At 35.0% G+C, this 23,497-nt stretch overlaps 2 protein-coding genes across 5 annotated transcripts in view; one reads left to right on the forward strand and one right to left on the reverse strand.

The window, feature by feature from the left end:
• Positions 1–7,745, forward strand: part of LOC131062719 (uncharacterized) — a 59,103-nt gene extending 51,358 nt beyond the window's left edge. The window contains exons 1-2 of one of the 2 annotated variants that reach the window (XM_057996432.2): positions 3,701–4,101; positions 5,808–7,745. In XM_057996432.2, the coding sequence (XP_057852415.2) occupies positions 4,083–4,101; positions 5,808–7,660 (1,872 nt within the window). In that variant the 5' untranslated portion in view covers positions 3,701–4,082 and the 3' untranslated portion in view covers positions 7,661–7,745. Of the gene's footprint in view, positions 1–3,700; positions 4,102–5,807 lie in introns of those variants that run through there. The other variant, XM_057996434.2, reaches the window with a different exon arrangement.
• Positions 4,264–22,772, reverse strand: LOC131062720 (probable serine/threonine-protein kinase PBL28). Of its 3 annotated transcripts, none has more exons than XM_057996435.2 (8): positions 22,370–22,772; positions 11,200–11,772; positions 9,620–9,733; positions 9,422–9,535; positions 8,617–8,835; positions 8,380–8,495; positions 4,904–5,164; positions 4,264–4,815 (listed from the first exon to the last, which is right to left on the reverse strand). In XM_057996435.2, the coding sequence occupies exons 1-8, from the start codon at positions 22,458–22,460 to the stop codon at positions 4,615–4,617; spliced, it is 1,689 nt and encodes a 562-aa protein (XP_057852418.2). In that variant the 5' UTR covers positions 22,461–22,772; the 3' UTR covers positions 4,264–4,614. The 3 variants fall into 3 exon arrangements, with proteins under 3 accessions (XP_057852418.2, XP_057852420.2, XP_057852419.2); XM_057996437.2 differs by lacking the exon at positions 22,370–22,772 and adding an exon at positions 12,052–12,478; XM_057996436.2 differs by lacking the exon at positions 22,370–22,772 and adding an exon at positions 11,874–12,478.
• Positions 22,773–23,497: the final 725 nt, after the last annotated feature.

Here is a 23,497-nt window from a genome sequence, read left to right on the forward strand (position 1 = left end):
CGCCCTGGTCCCTTGGAGAGGGACAGGAGCGATCCTTCCCTTGTGGCCACTATCTCACTTTGCCTGGTTCCAAGTTTATATTCAACGGACTCGTCCTTTTTCCCTCTATTCGTTCATGCCTTGACATCATTTGTAACTTTGCAAGAAAAGCAATTATATCAAAAATCGCTCTGGTCCCTTCCTGAGGGACAGGAGCGAACTAGGCATTTAGCACTGGTATGGACGTCCAAAAAATCTTCAAATTATATTCAATGCATTCATCTCATGTTCTCCTTCGTTTTTGAACGTAAACTTGCCTTGACCCTTGTCTGGATTTTGCAAAATGGAGGAAGTCGCTCTGGTCCCTGAGAGAGGGACGAGAGCTACAAGGTACCTCGCCCTGGTCCCTTGGAGAGGGACAGGAGCGATTTAGTCAATATAGGTCATTTTCCTTCGTTTTTGCATCTCAAATTATATTCATTTGGCAAAGCATCTTCCCTTGGACGTCCTCAAATTGTTAAGTTATCAAAATCTTGCAAGGACGAAACGAAATTTGAATCGTAGCTCCGGTCCTTCACTGAGGGACAGGAGCGATTTTCTTCCTGGAGGCATTTCTGTGCTCATGAAAATCTTCAATTTATATTCAATGGAAAGATCTCGTCGTTCTCCATCACTTCAAACGTAAAATTTGTCTGGACTCTGCAAGGATGATGAGATATTTGAAATTGAGCTCCCGTCCTTCACTGAGGGACAGGAGCGATTTTGCTCCTACAGGCCAAAATAACAAGATTTTTCACATTTTAACACTTCACGAGGCGAAAACAAATCAATTCCAATGCCCAGGATCAAACTTCAAAAAAGTCAAAATTTGGTCAAAATATTCAATCAAACAAAAATTCATATTGACGGTCAACACTTAGACAAGTTTAAGCTCTGCATGAACATTCCAATTGAAAATTAGACCAATTTGGCGAATTCATTGCATTCAAAATTTGCATTCTAGAAAAGAAGCTCAAAAGCTCTCAAAAATGACTGGATTTTGGCTTGAAAAGGCAAAATTTAAAACCCTAAGGCTTGGCCCTAAATCCAGACGACCAACTGACTAACAAAACCCTAAAAAACGAAAGCGAAAACGAGCGAAAAACAAGCAAAAAGAGGGGGGTCCCCATTTGGTATGGGGCGATGTGTGAAATGGTCACAACATCTGGCGACACCACTGAGAAATGTTGCAAAACATTTGGGAATCAATCCTTCTAAAGGAAGACTCAGAAAACCTCCCTCAACAAAACCAGGAGTTAAGAAACACTTACAAGAAGAGACCATCATATTGAGACAAAGTATCAAGTCCACAGTTACCCATGTGTGTGCAAATGCGTTAATTCCCCTCAACAAGACAATCATGATCTCCAGGTTCCCCTGTGATAAGCTACGTAGTTCGTCTAAACTCCAAAAGCATCCTGGATAGAGCCTCGCTCCCAGTCAGACGTCCATAGTCCCGACGAGGTTATCGCCGCAAGCTCACGAACATTGCTCCATTGCCAGCCAGGCGTCTATAGCCCCGATGGAGTTACTCGAAAATTCCCTTTAGCCAATTTGATATTTCCTTTTAGCTCATTTCTCTTCTTTTGATCTTTTCTCATTTTTTCATCTTTTCTTTTGATACTGCTTTTCAGTTCTGTCAATTCTTTGGCTCGTGAGTACTAAAAACTCACTAGGGCTTGAGGATTGCGGTGGCGCTGAAGCTAGACTTTAGATTTTTCACTGATCACAGCTTCGCCTGTAAACCATAATGACTCGGAGATTATAAGTATGTGAAAATATAATAACTGAAGGACAAAAATACGTGAGTTCAATAAGCTAATCTACTTCAATGCAAATACGTCCTGACTCAAAGCTTCATTAAAAGAAACTCCCTTGGTAATTCCAAAAGACCTCATGATTTTCCAAATGCATCCAACAATCCAGCAGGAAGTCAGAGCGTTACATAACAAAATCACCCAATGTCAAATGGATACCCCTCAGGACAAAACAACCTAACCTAAAACAAAAACAAAAAACACCTAAACTAAGAAAAACAAAAGGGCAAAACAAAACGAGGAAAACAAACAAACGGAAAACAACGAAAGCAAACTAAACTAATTATGTACAAGGGAAGGCCTTGGCATTTTAGGATTGGAAATAATGTTTAAGATATCTCCCATTGACAGGCAACGGGATGTCTTCTCCAGTTAAAGTCTGCAACCTAAATGCATTCTCTCCTAATATCTCTGAAATTTGATAAGGACCTTTCCAAAGCTTATCAAACTTATCATGTTCCCCTCTTTTCTCATGTGCTTTGTCCCAATACAGGACGAGATCTGAAATTCAGAACGCCTTGACTCTTGCTTGTCGATCAAACCATCTCTTCACCACTCCTTGGTGTTTAGCAAAATTTTCTAGCGCTTGATCTCTTTTCTCCTCTAAGTTCATCAACTGTGTCAACCTGGCTTGCACTGCATCTGTGTCTTCCATGTACTCCTGAATGAATCTCAAGGTCGGAATCCTGAGTTGCATGGGGAAGACTGGGTCTTGGCCATAGACTAGAAAATAAGGCGAAATGCCTAATGCGTTCTTTGTTCTGATTCTGTCTGCCCATAAAGCAAATCTCAACTGGGTGTGCCATTCTCTGGGGCTTCTCTCTAATAATTTCTTGATGATACTGAGCAAATTTTTGTTTGTGGATTCTGCTAATCCATTACCCTGAGGATAATAATTTGATGAAAACTTGAGGGTTATCCCGTACTCAAAAGCCCAATTTGAGAATCTCAATGATGTGAACGCCGATCCATTGTCGCAAACCAACGCGTAAGGGCATCCAAACCTTGTGATTAACACGCTATATATATACTAAGTTACCGGGTTCGCCCTTGGACCCCCCTGGTACTGGTCCTAGTTTGAATGGGTTCTTGGTTCGGGTCCGGTTCAGATTGGGTTCGACTCGGGTTCGAAAAACCTAGAGGTGGTTCGTTCTTGGTTCGGGTCCGGTTCGGACTGGGTTCGAAAAACCCAGAGGTGGTTCGTCCTTGGTCGAACCCGGGTCGAACCTAGTCGAACCCAGGCAGACCCAGGTCGAATCCAGGTGGCCCAAAAAAGCAAATTATATGCAAAATTTAATTTTTTTTTGAAATCCGCCTGCTAAAAAGTGAAACTTATATCCTAAAAGTGACTTTTAAAACATTATATTCACTCATTTCACCTCATTTGTGTTGCAAACATATGTTTTATGAGGGCAGGTTGAAGAAAGGGTGAACAAAATTTGGCTTCCAAGATCAAAGAGGAGTTGAAGACTGATGTTTGTTTTGTTGTTTATATGATGATATGTGACATGCAAATTTTTAATTCATGCTTATAGACTTCACAAATATCAAAAAATATATATATATAAAAAGAATTTATATGTTTTTGTACTAACAAACCCAAACGAACCCAAACCCCTTTTCAAAAATTTTGCCATACCGGCGTATCGGGTTCTTCGAACCCGAACCGGTAACTTAGTATATATATATATATCTATGCACATATATACATAATGATATCTTCCTAATTATTAATCATGCTGACTATGATCAGTAATAGAGATCAATCATGTATATGATAGTTTTACTCCGACCGAAGCTACAAATCATTAATATCATAGATAAAAGTATGTGTTCAATGCTACAAGACATTGCAATTTTTTTAAGTAGGTGTCATAGATGATAGTATATATATTTAATAATCATATTTTGATTTTAGTAAATTTCTTCCACGCAAAAGATTGATATACAACTCGATTATGTTGGAATGGTCCAATTTCTGGGATTTCTTCTATTACTATTTTTTTGAACAATGCTCACTATGGAGGCTTATTCTTGTCTCTTTGGAACTGGTGGAGATTGTCATATTTCTCTAATTTTGTTTTCCAAACATCAGGACTGCTTAAGACCTAGTATGAAACCCATGTACTCCCTTTTTAAAAATAAACACAAACTGCTAGGGGAGTATATGGTCATAATAAGTAATTCTATATTTTTAAAGACCAGGCCCTAACCTTCTTAACCCCAACTGTGGAGATAAACTCCCGAATGCCGACAGCTCTTTCAGGTAAAGGGATTCCTCTTCTATCAACTATTTGACTTCATTATTTTTATCTATTTCTATTTGACAAACCCTTATTTGATATCATGAACTAGAATGAGTTTTATTAGTAAGATAATGTTTCTTTACAAATGATAACAAAAGAAAAAAAATTGCAGATACAAAGAAAGCTGTCCTTTTATCTCTATTTTGGGAAGCATCCTGTCTAAATAATTCATCCATTCTATTTAATCCTAAAAGGCACTGTGTCTAATTAAGATTCGTTCATTATCAACGATGTTCTTTACATGAACTCCTTTTGAGCCTTTCAATCTACTTGATTGGGGTAGGGTTCAACAATCTTACATGTTCTCTAAATCCTAACTATTATCACTCCCATAAAATAGGATTAACAAAAAAATGTACACCTTCATGGGATAAATCTGATCTTACCCCTTGCTATATGGTACACATCTAAACTCACTATTTGAGATTAGACAATATTTTAACTTCTAATTCCTAATTTTTTTCTTCTCTCTTTTACATTGTTCTAATTGATATCTCAAGAGCCTCCTCTAGCTCTGACAGAATGTCTTTCATGCCTACACGTTTGAGCTTGGTGGCCGAGGTGCACTGGAGTGCAGTCTTCAGGACTAGTTCAAATGCATCAGTAGAGTAGTATCCCTTCAACTTTTTATCTGCAAAATCAAATATGTTCCCTGTTCTGGAAACCATTCTGGCCTGAAATAATAAAATCATTCTCATTTTTGTGAATGTCTTGCAAAAAAGAATTTAAATTTTGTGAAAGAAAGTGAACAATAGATATTACCATTTTGTCTAGTGTCATTGGTCTTTGTGTATCAAGGTTGATGACTCTTCGACCTGAAAGAAGCTGCAGAAGAGTAATCCCAAAACTATAGACATCACTGGAGGGTGTCAGTTTCCCTTTTTTGGCATACTCTGGATCGAGGTAGCCAATTGTTCCTCTAACTTCTGACACAACATGAGATTTCTCAAAGGCAATGACTCGAGACAGGCCAAAGTCAGAAAGCTTTGCCTCCATATCTTCAGTCAGCAAAATATTTGTAGGCTGCACACGTGAAGGAAAGATCTATTGTCAAAATTGTCAGTAAGTCAATAGTATGTCAAATGTCTCTTATATGCAACTTCTATGCAGCCATCAAACTGCACATTTGACCGTTTTAATTAATTAAAAACCAACAGCATTTTTATTTTCAATTAATTAATAAATACAATCAAATGTGCTGTCTGATGGCTGCATATACAAGAGTTTATATTTGGGTGTATCGGAAATATGAAATTGTCTTTTTACTTTTTAGTGGTCTGATAGGAAATTATATGGGATTTTTTTGCCTGTAGATACTTTCCTTATGAAGGATGCTTGGTCTAATATGAATGCATAATTTTGCACACAAATGTATTTAACCCTGCCCAACTAGCTTTCTTCAGACAGGTTTATGGATCATAGTTTTCAACACTAAGGTTATCTATAGGTTCTGGCTAGTTCCAATTTTATATGAGAAGCAAGGAATGTGAAGAGATATGTGCACTACCTTGGAATATTGTAAATTTATTTACCAGCTCTTTTCTATTATCTTTTTTCTAAATATTACTCTTAATTTATTTTCAGACAAAATATATTTATGGTATCAACTATATTTGTTTTATGGTAGATAACTGATGTGCTTTTTGGAGGTTCCTTGCTAATACAGGGGGTCCAGGTGGAGGTGTTCAAGCATGCATAGGTGCGACTCCAGAACTTAAAGCTATTCTAGAAAAAGAGTTGGCTGCTTCAACGGTAGGCAAAATGAAGAAGGCACAAAAAAAACAGAGAATTGAAGGAGATATATCTAGATTCACATCTGGCATGTCTTCCTCTTCTGTGCAATCCAAACCGGTGAGTGTATCAAATCAGAGTGGAACACTGAACAACTTTTGGAAACCAGTAGAGAAACAACAGGTGGATGATGCAGTTGCTGATTTGTTTTACACAAGTGCTATTCCATTCAATGTTGCGAGAAATCCTCATTTCCGTAATGCAGTTCAGAAAATTGCAGAGTTTGGCAAAGGGTACACACCCCCAGGTTCAGAGGCTATCAGGACAACGCTTTTGCAGAGGTCAAAAGACAGAGTGACTGAAAAATTAGCTGATGTCAAAGCCACTTGGAAGGAAACAGGTTGCACTATATTGAGTGATGGATGGTCAGATATGTGTCAAAGGCCATTGATTAATGTTTTGGTGTCTTGTCCTGAAGGTGTTGTGTTTTTGAAAGTCATTGACACCATGAACCACAAGAAAACTTCAGAGTATATTTTTCAAATATTAGAGGAAGCCATTCTTGAAGTAGGGGTGGAAAATGTGGTTCAAGTGGTAACTGATAGTGCAACAAATTGTGTGGGAGCTGGGAGGCTGGTTGTAGAGAAGTACCCACAGATATATTGGAGCCCATGTGCAGCCCATTGTCTCGATTTGTTGCTTCATGACTTGGCTAAATTCCCATGGGTAAATGAAGCTATTCATAGAGGGAGAGCAATTGCAAATTTCATACGGAATCATCGTCTCACATTGAGTATTTATAGGCAGCATGCATCAAAGGAATTGTTGAGGCCTTGTGAAACAAGATTTGCTTCATATTATATCACTTTGAAAAGAGTGGTTGAAGAAAAAGCAGCTTTGAGATCTGTTATTTGTTCCAATCAGTGGGAAAGTTCAGTGCTTTCTAAAGGCCCTAAGGGGAAGAACATAGAGCAAATCATCCTAAACAGCAATTTCTGGGAAAGTGCAGCAAAAGTTTTGCTTGTATGTGAACCAATTGTTGATGTGCTTCATATGGTTGATGGTGACTCTCCTTGCCTTGGCATGCTTTATGAAAGCATGGACCGGTGTAAGGAATCTATTCAAAAAGCACTAAATAATGAAGAAGCAGAATATATGCAGATATGGGAGATAGTTGATTGCAGATGGAAAATGATGCACACACCTTTACATGCAGCAGCTTGCTTTTTGGAGCCTAAGTTGTTTTCTATTGATAGAAGGGGTGATAATGAAATCATGGTAGGGCTTTACCAAGCCATTAGCAGGTATGTACCAGATCGAGAAATTGCAGCACTAATCAGAGATCAAAGTTGGCAATACAAGAGAGGAGAAGGGATGTTTGGAGGGGCAGAAGCCAAATATGACTTGCCACGTATGCCTGGATATAGATGGTGGATCGCTTATGGATCATTAGCTCCCGAACTGCAAGAGTTTGTTATTCGAATTTTGAGTCAGGGAGCAAGTTCATCAGCTTGTGAGAGGAACTTGAGTTGCTTTGACCACATCCATTCCAAAAAGAGGAACAAATTACTGACTGGAAAGTTGGGAGATCTTGTCTATGTTCGCAGCAATTTGAAATTGCTGATGAACAATTCAGCAAAGAACACTTCTTTAGAACAAACTCTTGAAGGCATAGCAATGCCAGATGCAGATGAGCTTGACTTTGCAGATGATGAACTGAGTAGTGATACAGATGATGATGATTTGGCATCCCAGCCAAGTGCTCTTGATGACTTAGAGTTATTTTAAAGTTCTAAAGTTTTTGATTGTTATTGTACCTTTTTGACAAAAGAACATCTTTGCAATTGTGAAAGCATATGTTTCCTATGGTTTATATTTTATAAATGTGTCATCTTTTTGTAATGATTTCAAATCTATTTATCAATGTTAAACTATTTAGGCAATTTTATAGATATATTACATATATTTATTAAATTTAAAAAAAAATTACATATGGTGAATTTAATTCGAATTTTATACATTTTGAATTTTTTCCGCATCGAACTTCGTTCGAATTTCAAAGCTGTCGAACTTCGAATTCGAATTCGAACTTGGTGACTTAGGTTTTTGGGATAAATAACTTGACACTCTTTGGCTAGGTTGACAAGGTCTGCGGGGTAACACTTAAGCCAAAATGCCTGGGACTTGAAACCTAGCATCCTATAGGATTGGAACCTATCATATTGTAGGCAGCTATGAATGAGCCATGGGTGGATGGACTGGTCTACCTAATTTTAAACAGTACCCTTAAGAAAGATTCAGAAAGGATACAAATCCAGTTTCTCACATAAGATTGTAAATCTAATCTTAAGCATGAATTCTTTTGATGTTACATACAAATGGTTTATAAATGGGGTTTTGATGATATTTCCCGCACTTTTCCTATACAGTACATTTTTTTTTTTGTAAACGAAAAAACTTATGACAAAGTTTTTAAGGTTTAAGGATACGAGGGCCAAGCCTAATACCTTTATATCTCGGTGAACAATGCAACCTTGTGGGTGTGAATGAAGGAACAATAGACCCCGAGCACTCCCAACTGCAATATTTAGTCTTTGATTCCATGACAACGTTTTGTTGTGTCCTACCATTTTAATTGATCATACAAAATTCCAGGATATTAGTTGGACATATTTGCAGAGTGAAAATGAAATGCTGAAAATAGAGAGAAGCTAAAAAAAGGCTAGGTGTGGTGATAAAAATACCAAAAAGCCATTCAGCCAGATTTCCCTGGGAGCATAGCTCATAAATCAAATAATATTCATGCCTGTCCTCACAATAGCCCAGTAATGAGACCAAATTTGGGTGCTTGATTTTTGAAACATTTTTGACCTCCCTAAAATAGGTCTCTACAAAATTATCTTTGACGATTTGCTTCACAGCAATCTGCTTTTTGTTGCGCAAAACTCCTTTGTAAACCTTTCCTGCAAAGTACATGACAAAATTAATCAATATCTCTTTTAAATGGGTATCTTGAGAAATTATATATGCTGAGGTCATGAGATTGCAGAAAATTTATAGGAAATACTTATAAAAAAATTATTAAAAGTTAAGAAAACTGCTACTTCCATGGTCTTTCTGAACAATGTTTCCAATAAGAGGACACAACACTTATTAGTTGGGAGCCAATGGATGATGAAACAGATCTGCCTCATGGAGGGTGGGACAACCCTGATGATTGGGAGTCCCCTCCTATCGTAATGCTGGTTTTATAGCTTTAGCTGCATATGTTTTTATGAACTATAAACATGTGATGGTGTAGATGCCTTTTTCCTTTTTGGAGCTGTGTTGTGGTGGCTATTTCGTCTTTGGGGCTATAAGATCCTTTGTTTCTGGGCTTGGTTAGTTTGTTCAGTTTTCTATGCACACAATTCTCTCCTATTATATGATTCAGGAATTATATACAACTTTTCTGTCTGATACAAAAATGGTTTAACCAAAATAGTTGAAATCATATTTTAGAAGAGAAATAATTGTAGAAGTTTTTGTGAGTCTGAATAAGTTACTTGCCAGCAGTCCCTTCACCAAGGTAGTTTGTATCATTGAATTCGTCTGTAGCGTTGTAAATTTCTTTGCTGGAGAAGCTGTAGCTATTAAAACTTTCGATGGAACACTGATCATAATCTGCATTTTTAAGAAGAATTTAATTTAGGAAGTTGATTTCTGGCAGGGAAAGTATATAAAGAGAATGGAAACTTCATGTGGTACCCTCGATATTCTTTTCCTCCTGTTTCCATTTCCCTCTGCAGAGAAGCCCTCCAACAATGGCTAACAGTGATACTGGTGAGAACCCATATAAAACCTTGTCAGTCTGTTCTTCATCTGCGAATGGGAAACCAGTCAAAATTAGTTCATATGGTGACTGCAGGAAATAACAGTAGGCCAAGCAGAAAGAAATGGAAGCGGTAGCTCATTACAATTAGAGGAATAAATGTGTATCATTTATGCTTAGAGAAGAATGAAAGTTATCCTTTACCAGCCACTAGGTTTTAAAAGTAATAAAGGTAAGCAGTCTATTGTTGTTTTCTCCAGGCATAACTTTGCTGTGATTTTTTTTCTTAGGTCTAGTTCTCAAGGGTATTATTCCAAAGCTTGAGGTACAGAAAAATGATGGTGATTGCTATACATATCCAAATGAAGCGAATGCAATTATTTCCAACAAAAATAAAATGAGTTGGAATATGTTACCAAAACATAAGAAATCATATCATGCTTTCCAATGTAAGGCAAGAAAAAAATTAAAGGACATATGATACAATAGCCATTGCCTTCACCTACATAAGTGTTCTTGTTTCAAAATATTTACCGTCTGTTTCTCTTTGATCATCTGAACACCTTGAATCAAACAAATTGTTCCTGAAAATGAAAATGAAAACCCTGATCTGAAAGCATTATGGTTCAAATGCATAATAAATAGTAGGATGCACGATTTTCTATTATCAGAAACAATGATGGCGATTCCTATATATACCCAAATGAAATAAATGCAATTTCATTTCCAACACAAATTAAATGAGTGGGAATATGTTATATGTAAGGCAAGGAACAATTGAAGGACATATGATACAATAGCCATTGCCTTCACCTGCATAATTGTTCTTGTTTCTAAATATTTACTGATTCTGTTTCTCTTTGATCATCTGAACACCTTAAACCAAACAAATTGTTCCTGAAAATGAAAATGAAAATCCTGATCTGAAAACCTTATGGTTGAAATGCATAATGAATCGTAGGATGCACAATTTTCTATTATCATCTGAAATTAACACAAACCACAACGAACTGCTCGTGAAAATAAAAATTAAGATACTAATTTTAGAGCTGAGTGGAATGATGCACTTTTCACGCCATCAAAACATATTCTCTTGTAGCTTTCAGTAAAAAACTTACAATGTGAAAAATGAAAGCAATTTCATGCAAATATTTTCTTCTTTTAATTTCAATTTTCCTTTTCCTTGCAAATAATGAACATGACTGTTAATTCAAACTTTTAGGCTTCTGTCAAAGTCTTACGCAGGCATAATTAAATTTGAATTGCTACCTAATCACTTTCTGAAGACTAAGTACAGAAAGAAAGTGAATGTAAAATATCTTATATTTACATCTTGAATTTATTATATCCTTCATAATCGAGTGTCTTTTGATGTAGCAGTTTATGGTTTTATAGGCACAAACCACAGAATCCAACAATGTATTCAACTTAAACAAGATTACGGTGAGATTAATTGAACCTTAAAGAAGATAGCATGAAATAGGAGTATGCAAGGTTTCCGAGTATTTGATGGTACCTTTTGTGGTCTTGATCATTAGACAATTGCGGAAGGCATTAATCCACTCAGTGTCGTTTATATTCATGCTAATCAGTGTAATTTGGAGGGCTATCCCACACATAGTAGTGCTAAAATTTCGTTGATTAGCATTTTCTGCTAGTAGTTTTACTGTGGCGAAACTGTATTTTTGAAGACAGCTTATGCAGGCATGAGTTTGCTTTTTACCTGTTAGGCTATTGCACTCATTCTTCAAGGACAGAAAATCGTTTCCAAGAATATCAACAACATTTTCAACTGTAAGCTTTGAACAAGCATTATTATTGAACGTAAATTCTTCCATCCCACAGTTCAATTCCTTTATGTTTGGATACTTCTCATAAAAATCCTCTCTGCAAAAACTTTCTTCTGTCGAATTCAGGAAGATGTAAGATCTATTGGCAGCAAGAGATGCTCTTGCAGCTAGTGCATAAGAGACCATGTTGAAAGCATTGGTGCAACGATCTGTGGTTCTTAGTCCACTCCAAGTCAGACCTTCCGCATTGCAGTCTCCAGAGTTACCGTAGGCAGATTCTTTGAAATTTAGGCCACAACCTGGTCCAATACCATAAAAAAATTCAGTTGGATGTCACAATGAGTACTAAACAATTTGAATTTACATAGATTCCATAAAGAATTGTAGAAACTTCCATAACCTATATATTAATATTCTCTGTGAATAAATTACGTAGATGCAAATGGAGAACAAGTGGTTTGTGTGCTCTCTTGTACGAGCAAGGGCTGAGGTTTATTTCCAAGGCTAGCTTTTAGAATGTACGAAGTAGGTTCATTCTGTAAAATTCTAGGTATCTTGATAGCACTGAGTTCCCTTACAATAAAAATCAATAATAAAATGTAGGGCATGGCTGGTGGACAATCTGTTTGTGAGTTTCCTAGTAGAATTGATACAAAGTCTCCAAGTCCATCCTTGGTGTGTGATGTAGATTTCTTTGATTTACGAATTAATCTAAAAAAACAATACTCCGTTCCTGCCATTCAAGATTCTTCTTTAGGATCTGTATCAAACACACTCAGTAGACTACAAGAGAAAGAACGCATAGAAGGATCTATAATACTCATTAAGATATTCTCCAAGCTAAGAAATGAATGCAGCAAAATGTATAGCTATAACTGAAGATAATACTCTCACACAACACATTATATCATATTTATATTAGACAAGAATCCTTACAAATTATCTACCCTATCTCATTTTATATCGGATTGAGATTATTTCTAGATATCCTCTATATTCCAAAAACTCCTCAAAAAAACATTTAAAAATCTATTTTCTAAGAACTGTGCCAAAAACGCCCCTCCTTTTTCCCCAGCAACACACCCCACACCCCACAAGTAAATAAAAACATGTCAAAAATGGGTAAAGCCCCACCGAACCATTATAAAAATTAAAAATTACAAGTTCAATACAAAGCTCCCATCCCAAATATTTTTTAAAAATATGTAAATGACTCGAAATTGACAAGAGGAGGTTCAATCATTAAAAAGACAATTACAACATCCTCCTCATCTTCTTAAAGTTTTGAACCTCCTAATTAAAAAAATGAAGAACTTGACTGCCATGGCTTGCCTCTGCCCATGTTGGATACTTCTGCACTTTTTTTAACTTAATTTCTTTCTATGTTTCCACCCAGAAATCCGCAATAATCACTTTGGTTACTACAATTTTTTTAAATCATGATACCTTAAGTACTATCTTAATCAGCCAAGCTACCTTTATATAATGTAGAAGTCTTAGTTTCATAATCTTACCCTAGGCCACATTTTTACATATTCGCGCTAGAAATGGCAAGCTCCTAATATCAAGAGTATCCCTGGACCCAAACCTAAATCTCAAGGGCTTATCCATAATGGCCTTGTCTATGTATCAAAGGCTTTGTAGTTCACACACCAATAATAGATAGGCTTCATCCATTGTTACGAGATTTTTGTTTTCCTTTTAAATTATCAACTATTAATTGATCTTATGCTTTCAGTTTGATCCATTCACAATAGTATGATAGCAAATGCATTCTAGTCAAATGTTACTTCAATGCCAACATCAATGTACATACACACAAAAACTCATATAGTGATCATAGCTCATATGTACATCGCATGTACACACTTGGTGACCTCATACCAAGTGTCATGCATCTACACAATTCGACTAGCTCATACACACATCATAGGTACACATAATGACTAGCTCACACATACCTTACATATACACATTGCAAATAATTCATGCATGTGTCTCATATTCTAGTTCAACTAATGTGAAAACTCATGCATGCATCACATATACATAGCGTGGGTAGCTCATGCATACAACACACACACATAATGTGAAAAACTCATGCATGCCTCATATATACAAAATGTGACTAGCTCATAATACACACACATATGTAGCATGCGGATAACTTTTGCATGCATCACATACACATAGTGTGACTAACTCATATATAAAACACACATATACACCACATGAATAGCTTAACCACCTCACTTGTACACATAGTCCTCAACTAGCAAAAAGAAAGTAGTTACAATTTTATTGCAAGCTTCTTCTTTTTGTAGTTCACTAACATATAAATTCTTGTGTATAACTTACCTAGATAAAGGAATGTCAATGTAGCCCATACTACATTGTTGGTCCCATCCTTTTTCCTATATCACTACTAGTTGTGGTGACAAACAAGCATCAAATACTACTTGTCATCACCAAGAAGGGCACAAGTATGATGTCACACAACACATACACACGTGCACATTGATCAACTCATGTATACTACAATGACCAAGTGGATGTGATCCTCTTACATCCATTTCCCATAACTTGGTTTACTAACACTTACCATTTAAGCACATCCTAGCTAGGAAAAGTAATGTTAGTGCATCCCATACTACACCATGTGTCTCATCCTTTTTCCAAGATCTCTGATAGCTTTGGTGACAAAGAAGATACCCCTACTACTTTTTGTCATGAGTGGAAAGGGCATAAATGTTACAACATACAACACATGATGTTGTTAATGAGATTTTCACAATTCGCTAAATCATTTGAGTTTGTGGATCTTGACATCTATTGCCTCCATGCCATTGGGGAAAGATGCTCCAAACCGGTATAGGGTAGCACTTGGTATCTACCACCCAGATGGTATTGTTGGAAGTTGGCTAAGCCCTATTATATGATGGGTAGCTCTTGCATCTATTACCTCTGTGCTACTCATGATAACCAACTAAACCTTAAGATGTGACATATGAGTCTTAAATATTTTTTACTATATAGTACTAGTGGTAGTCAACTAAACCAAATTTGTTTCATAACATGAAAGCTTTGACAACCTTCATCTCCATGCTATTACTAAAAGTTGACCAATGATTAAATACAATGAATCACATGAGGTATTTTTCACTTGCACGATATTGGTAAGAACCAACTAGTTGCACTTATATCAAACTTAGGGCCATAGCTAGATACATAAAATCATGATATCACAAATATTCACAAACATTGAGTAGGTTGACTTAGTTACATACCATAGAGTGATCCAATTTACACTCGAGGTCTTATAGGTTTTGGGGTCAAAATTGCTGATACACACACAAGAATAAGAATCACATTGAACCACATGATTTGGCCTCTGTCCAAACACAAACATAAACCAATACCAAATCATAAAGCAATCTCAAGGCATTTTAAAACATTCAAATTGCTACATGGAATCAAATTATTTATTAAACATAAATTTAAACTCAAAGTAGCATTATTAGATAAATTTGACTTCTAAGAACATATCATTTTGTATATACCAATCATAAATCTTAGCCTACAACTATCCACCAAGTAGATATAAAGGTAAAACATCTGCCACATGGTAATTTTTATTGTTATTTGCCCACATTTAGCAAAGACAATCAAGGAAACTCCATCCTAACTTAACAGAGACCCAAACACATATTAGAGTAGGCAAATCATCCACACATTAAAAGTTTCTCACACCATCAGATTATAATGGCTTAATTTGGTATCATCATTAAATGCAAAGTTAATAGGTTTCCTTATCTCATTTAAAGTCATGTCATGGTCAAGTTTATCATATCATTATTTAGAATAATAGATCTCATTAGTGTCTTGAGACTAACCTATACTATCCTATACTTATCACAAAGCCAAAACACAATGCCATAGTGTTCAACACACAAAACTTTGATAGTTTCAATTAAAACTAGTACAAAGACATTCTTCTACATTCACATAAAAGATAGACCCAAATCCATCCAAAATTGGAGTAGATTTTGGAAAATCCAAACACCACAAATCACAAAGTAGATATAATCAATGAGGATGGATTCCCTTTTTATTGGCTCATACCTATATAGTGGAGACATATTATTGGAAGGGTTAGTTCACAACAATTTGATACAATTAGCTCCAAGATGACACATTAAAGAGGGAAGGTTGATTTTGTTTAGGTGCACCCTATATTTTGGAATGATTCCTTAAACCCTTTCCTATGGATTTGGGTTATAGAGGCATCATTTGTACAAGGGCTACCTACATAGTTGCTTCCAAATAGGATTGAAGTCCCACATAGTTCTCGTAGGATTTCAACTATTAAGATGCGAACTTGCACTCTCCCTAGAAGTTAAGACAATCTATATAGACACTAGACATGACCATTTTTGTCTCCTACATCCTGAAGGTATAGCCTTTTTGGATTCCCAACCTTGGTAATAGTTTTGCTAAAGAAGTCAAGGACTACCTTAACCAAGAATGATTGTGAAGATGATACAAAACACAACTATATATGATTTTACTTGGTTGAATTAGTTCAATGTGTTAATATGAGGTCATTACAAGAAGGTATTCAAACTAAGTCACATACAAAGGTCCCAATTATCAACTATATTTATAACACAATTAAGCATTAAAATATCCTCCATCTTGACAACACATGTTAGACAATAGTGCCTTATAAGGATAGATGGTCTAGTTGGAATCCATACACAAAAAATATGCATAATAACATCAATATAAAATAAAATTCATTGCTTTAGATCACACGACATTGATTGCTAGAACATCTTCATAATGTAACAATTATGAAAACCTTAATATTGTTTGCATGATGTCTTATGGCAATATGATTCAATGATATCAAGCACCATACTCATATTATATTATGACCTCCCACTTAATTAGAACAAATCATGCATCAAGGTCATACAAAAGCTATCCAAACTTTGAAAGGCTTACAACTATAATTATAAAGTTGCTTTAAGTGTGATCAATACCCAAGTCGTGCCCAGGACAATCAACAATACTAAATCCATTAGATCACGATAGGAAGACACACACTTAATAATAATCAATTCCAAGAGGCATTCTACAATGGTGGAATGTAATGGTGCGAGTGTGTTAATGTTAAACTTTATCTTTTAGCGTACATTTGACAACCATTCACATGTCAAAATATTAATATTAATTATAAACACAATATTTTAAAAATAAACACCATATAAATTAAAATGTACCCTCATCAAAATTATAAGTTCTAGATAGATATATAAATAAAAAATTAAAAATGATTTATAAAAAAAAATACCATTTCATAATTAGAATATGTAGCAAATATTATTTTTTTAAATTATTAGTAGAGAATAACTAATTCAATTAAAAAAATATATTTTATAAATTTTGATTTTTACTGATTTATTTGAATAATGATGAGAAATTTAAAATTTTAATTAGATTTTTTGTTTTTTTGTAGTAAACATAATTTAAAGTAAAATAAAATAATTTTAAGTTAAATACAATAGTTCCAATTGATATCTCTTACCATTTCTTTAGATAGATGTATTTAAGATATCTATACTAGTCTTAAAATCCTAATTTTGTTTGCCTTATGTACAATCCAATATTCACAATTGCCACTTATATCAAACCTGACTAATGGTTATTTATAAGTGATTTGCTAGTGTAGAATTTAGTTTGCAACTCAACCATCATAGTAGATTTTAGCGGTCATAAGATATAGAGACTTACATTACATATTTCAGAGTCCAACATTAGTTGACTAGTAGGTAACCCAACACAACAATATAGATGCAAGATGTTTAAAATTGATTAACAATCCTCACAATTTAATATCCAACATGCATGAACAATTCTTAATTTAAGTATTTTTGAAGGATGGAGATTCTAAGAGCATAAAGCCTCAAGTGAATTAATAATTCACATTGAGTTAAATCCATCAAAATATTTCCTAATTACTTACCCTATTATCCCTTGTATATCATATCTTATCACTCAAAGATTCCCACACCTTTGTCATGCCCAACAATGACTATGAACAATGCAATCAACCTTTTCTAGACAAAACCAACTTTCATAGTCCTGACCTTGATCATAACAATCCTTTGGCATTTTGATCATATAATATGATTAGAAGTAACACTAGTTACCATTATTGCACTAGATAATGATAATCAACAAATTAATCATAATCCTAAATTTAAAACATTAATGTACAAATTTTTGTGGTGGTATAGTTATTCTTTTCTACTCATCATTATTGCAAGGAATGTGTCTAAGTGATTTTATATTACCTCCATACTAGCTTGCAAGAGCAACCCATGATGAGGATACTTATCTTCAACCCCTTTATAGGGGAGAGGAGCCAATAGTGGAGCAGGGTCCAATAGTTGGGATGGTAATTGGGCACAATTAGTCTATTAGTGGAGCACAAAAAGTGTCATGTCAATACTTATCCCCAATAAGATTCCAGTAAAATTTTAAAAGCAATCAATTATGTGACGCCACATCAACACACCAATAAACATGACTTAATGCACAACTACGGGTCTTACTTCTTTTTGGGACCATTTTTGACACTTAGACAAAAAAACTCATGTGATGTGGCATCATATTTGACCACGTGGACTTGAAACCAAATTTTTTAAGTAGGGTACTTGACAAGTAAGCAACTAGCCAAAATTGAAAGTGATTTCAAATATCTATTGTAGATTTTGGAAGGCTCGAAGTTAGGGTGCTCCACTATAGGACCCTCTCCCCTATTGTGGTTAACAAAGCCTTCTCATAATCGATTATATTTCACCTTAGATACCAAAATTCAAGATCAACCTGACATCACTATCTAGTACATACCTTTGTATCATAAATATCACAAAATATTAAAGAATATTATACCTATTCGACATGTAGCCATAGGAATTTATTAATTCATGTCAATAATAGATCTAGAATGTTATGGGCAAGTTAGGCCATCATACAAGGCATAATGCAAGGCTATCCATTTTTCTTACCCTAGGTATCATGTACATGTGGTACTATAGACACCAATGCTTTCAAGTGGTTTAAACTACTTATGGTATTAATTATCATATATAGCTAGGTATACAAATATTTATCAATGATTAATGAATATGAATTTGAATAGATCTTAGTAAGTTAGTCCACACTTCCTCCCTCACATGAGGTATTTAGAAACTACAAGAAAATTCACATCCGATTCATGCAAATATAAAGTATAAAGAGAATTAGTCACAATTTGAAATCATTCAAAAGAAGTTTGTGCATAACTTCTCTGTTAAATTCTATGCATAAGTTTTGTAAAGGTTGTGGTGAGAGGATAGCTTTTGCATTACGACATCTAACAAAAATATATTTTTAGTCATGTGGTATCCATACCCTCTTATAAAGCTCCAATGTGATCATAGGTAGGTAGGGGACTTGTTTTCATTTAAAGGAGAGAGACCTATAGTGGTGCACTCTATTTTCACTCTTCTCAATTTTGTACAACAATTTAATTTTCAAATCTCCTACTTAAAAACAATATTTTCAAGTCCACATGGTCAAATATGATGCCACATCAACATGCTTTTTGTTGAAGTGTCCAAAATGGTCCCCCAAAAAATAAGATCGATAGTTGTCCACTAGGTCATTTTTAGTGGTGTATTGATATGACATCACATAGTTGGTTGCCTTTTTATATTTAAAGGAATCTTTTTGGGAAGTATTGATATGACACTTTTAGTGCACCAGTATAGAGCTCATTTTGTGCCACTATTATCTCATGCATCGATACCCCACTCTACTATAGGTCCCTTTCCCCTAATTAAAATTTTCTAAGGCCTTCTCAACAAACCTTGTTGACAATATTACGGTGATAAGAGATTTCCACAACCCATGTAGGATCAAAAGAATGTTATTTCTGGATTCAATTGTTTTCAATTTTTTTTGCATCAATGTTTCAGATCACACTCTGTGATCCATCACCGAGATGAAGAGAGGAAATGAGTCACATTTTATTGTGTCCTTCGACTCTCTTCATCCTGATGATGGATCACAAAGTGATCTGAAATGTTGATGCAAAATGTTTTGAACACAATTGATTCCATAAACAACATTCTTCTAATATTATGCCACCATGGCATTCCACAAGGTTACATTTGTTTGAGACACTGGGTCAAAGAATTAACATGCCTTATCTGTATTTCCCATTTTTGCATCTAGGTTTACCTTATGTGTAACAGCGTACCTTAACATATAATACCAAACATTTGACATGGACAACATCAAATTAGTAGAGCTCCTCTTGAAGATGAGTTACTACAAAAGTTCTCATGCCTTCCCATTTCCTACCTCTTCCTTTTGCCCGTCAAACTCTAATTTTACACTCCTCCACCCTTCCTCTTGCTTCCTTATCATTCTCGTTCCTTCTCTACTACCTACACTTAAGCCATGCCAAGGAAAATATGCCCTTCTTTCAGCATCACGAGATTGTCTTAAACCCTTGTTCCTACATGTCATTCCTTAGTTTTGTCCTAAAGATGTGATGAATGATAATATGGGGATATCATTCCTCAATAATGACATGGCAAATAAACCCTTTATTTCCTCAAAGTACCCATGCCCTCACCTTTACTTTGTCTCCTTTTATGACATCTATTGCATTCGAGTTATTCTATTTCCCAAAATGATGGTTGGGGGATGCTTTGAGCTTCTTGATTTTATTCATTTTTTAATTCTTATATTTATCTTCATCTCTATCATCTCGCCTAGCCATGTCTAGTGTGAAAGTGGCCTACACTTCCTTTGCTAGTTTGTTCTCCTTCTCTTTTCCCAATTTCTTGTGGTCCTCATCCACTAAAAGCCATTATGGATCTTCTCATTACTTGTCCAACCTTTTAAAAATAGAACTTTTTTTGAGTCACTCTTTCTAGCATTATACTCTTTAGCGTTTTTCCTCTTTTATGAGGAGGTATTTGTTTCCTAGCTCTATTTGATGTCTATAAAGCTTTGGTTGCTTACAAGACAACTCTTTCACAGCTTTGATGCAACGCAAATACATATGCCTCTTCTTCTTCCTTTCATCATTCTCATTTCTTTTCTAACAAAGAGATTATCTTCTCTTTTTTCATCAATTATGGGTTTTTCAAGACATCCTTTCAGCTGCTCCTTTGATGTGCTCTCAAAAATCAATATGAATTTATCACATATGGCCCCCAAAACATCTACATCTTTGTTATAGCTTCATCTCCAATGTGGGCCACTCCATAGCTCCAACATGTTGGGCCACCTTCATTGATAGGTTGCATTCTTTTTCATTGTAGTCTTCAAATTCTTCTCCTCTCCCGTTGTAATCATCAATATTTTTCCCTTCTTTAGAGTAACATAACTCAACAATTTCATCCAATTCATCCTTTTCATCTTCATCCCCTTTATGTATCTTCTCTGCCAAACTCCTTGCAAGTCACATTTAAATGTCTTCCATCCACTAATAATTCTGCCAACTCCAGAATTGATTTATTTTAATCCTATTCTAGTAGTTTTGTCCCTCAGCTAATCTTAAACATTACAATTTTCCTTTTTAAAAACAACTCTTGCTCAGAAGGTGAGTATTCATTCTTAACAATCATTTTCACTTATGCACAAACCTTAAATGCCTATGATACACCTTCCTTTCTTTCTTTTTTGCCTTCTCACTATGGCATGCTTCATTTGGCTCTAACATCTATCATAATTCTGTCTATTCAAACTCCAATTTTTATAACTTCTTTTTGCTAGTCTTTTGTTTGATTTTGATTTTGCTTCTCCTTCCAACTTGATTATTCTCTTTTTCACATCACAATATAACTTTAACGTTGCATCCATAAAAAGAGCCACAACTCTTTCTGAACTATTTGGAATTCCTATTTCTTTACTCCTAACACTAATGATGCTTTGATACCAAAAACAAATGCAAATTACTCTATCTGCAAGTTAATCTCTAAAAACAATACTTTGTTTTTGCTACTCAAGATTTTTCTTCAAGAACAGTATTAAACACACTCAGCAGACTGAAAAAGAAAGAATGCATATAAGGATCTATAACACTTATTAAGATATCCTTCAAGTTAAGATATGAACGCTATATAATGTAAAGTTATTATTAAAGATAATACTTACACAGAACATAGATCATACTATGTCTCAAGAAAAAAAATCTTATAAAACTATCTAACTCTTATCTCATTTTATATCAGACCAGGACTATTTCCTGATCTCTCCGATCATCCAAAAACTCTTTAAAAAATCCTCTGTCAAGAACTCTCCTTTTTTTCCCACTAATGCATTCCACTGATAAATTGAAACCCCATGTAAAGAATGAGCAAAACCCTAGTAAACCATTACATCAATGACAGATTCATAAAAGGCAGCCATCACAAATATTTTCTTAAGACTTCTAAATTATTTGAAATAATAGGGAGATGGATATAATCATTAAAATCGTTGAAATCTGATATACCATTTAAAATCTATAAATACACAAAATTAACAATGACAATTAATGATACGCTTCCCATAAATATGGGTAGCTCTTTTCATATAACAAAGATCTTAACAAAGAACCCTCAGTTTTGGGTGCTTGTAATTGATAGTTAGGCATTTGATGAATTTCATCTTAAATTCTTTTAATCAAACATGTAATTTCTCTTCAGATTGTTATTTTTTTATGAGCAAAACTATGACAAAGAATCCCCAGTTTTGGGTGCTAGTAATTGACAGTTTCCATCTAATGAATTCTGGCCCAAAAAGATAAAACATTCAGTTACTCAGAGCAACAAGTACTAAACAAAATACCTGTGTTTGTGGCAGATGTTCTCCGGACAATTACAGATCCAAAGCACATATAAACTGCTATAAGAATACAGCAGTACTTGTCAATCTTCATTTCTTCTTGAAGCTGAAGCCTATGATTTGATATGCAAAATAACAATCTCGTCCTCTGATCAGAGCCACCAAAATCAACTCAATAACTTGTTATCATTTCTTCCCTGCTCTTGATAAACTCGATGAAATTGAAAGGAACCCACAAACACATTTTAAAGCTGGCTCTCTGGTTCAAATTGTTTCAAACTCCGCCATAAACCACAAGATTATGTGGTTGATTAATCCATTGCAATATTTGTTTTTCATTAGGCCTGCAGATAGAAGACCAAGCATGGCATATAAATTCGCGAGTAATGACAAATGCCAGCAGACAGAGAATAATACAAAGACTGAGTGTTTGCACAATAAAAGGCATTATAGCTTGACTGGTAATCAATCCAATAAAAGTTCATATTATTTACAAGGGAATTGGATGTTTTGTCCTTTCCTCTCGATATAAACGTCCACGAACAAAGTTTCAAAAGTCCCTTGTGGCGGGGTCCTAACGAGGATCAGAATATTCATGAAATTATTTGAATTTTGCAAATTTAGGTGGTGGCAATCCCTCAAGCCTGCCGCCTTTCATACTACTGAATATTGACTCATATTTTGGACTTCATTTCTACAAGGTGAAATTCTTAATTCAGAAAAAAATTGAGAACCTTTTTTCAAAAGTTTATGGAGATCCGGCACAAATTTAAGTACTGTCTTTACTTGGTTTTAGTTTTCTATATTGAATCCATAGATTCACTTAGCTATTCAATATGAGAGTATGAGCTTTAGGTTGAAACCTATCTAACTAAGAGTTAAAGGTGAGGTATATTTTGAGTAGTTTTATTTGTGTAGTTCAAAATAAAAATTAGTGAGAAATACAAAATCTGTTTCAATCTTTGTAGTAGTTAGGAAAATGGGTGTTCGACACATTTAGAATGCATGTTAATAGCTGCTTAGTTTACATGAAATGTGTTGTATTCATTAGCTTGACCCTCAAGTATAGGAGTACCCACATTTTTTTTGTTTTGTTTTATGTATGTTCCTCTGCAATCTGCATGGACAACA

Source organism: Cryptomeria japonica, chromosome 5, assembly GCF_030272615.1.
Source record: "Cryptomeria japonica chromosome 5, Sugi_1.0, whole genome shotgun sequence".
In the NCBI taxonomy this organism is placed as follows: domain Eukaryota; kingdom Viridiplantae; phylum Streptophyta; class Pinopsida; order Cupressales; family Cupressaceae; genus Cryptomeria; species Cryptomeria japonica.

Bases quoted from the DNA above. Each gene is read 5' to 3' on its own strand.
- LOC131062720 (XM_057996435.2), bottom strand. From the start codon at position 22,460: ATGAAGATTGACAAGTACTGCTGTATTCTTATAGCAGTTTATATGTGC. The intron at 11,773-22,369 runs GTATTTTGTTTA...GTATTGGACCAG, and splicing joins AACATCTGCCACAAACACAG to GTTGTGGCCTAAATTTCAAA. The intron at 9,536-9,619 runs GTACCACATGAA...TTAAAAATGCAG, and splicing joins GGAGGAAAAGAATATCGAGG to ATTATGATCAGTGTTCCATC.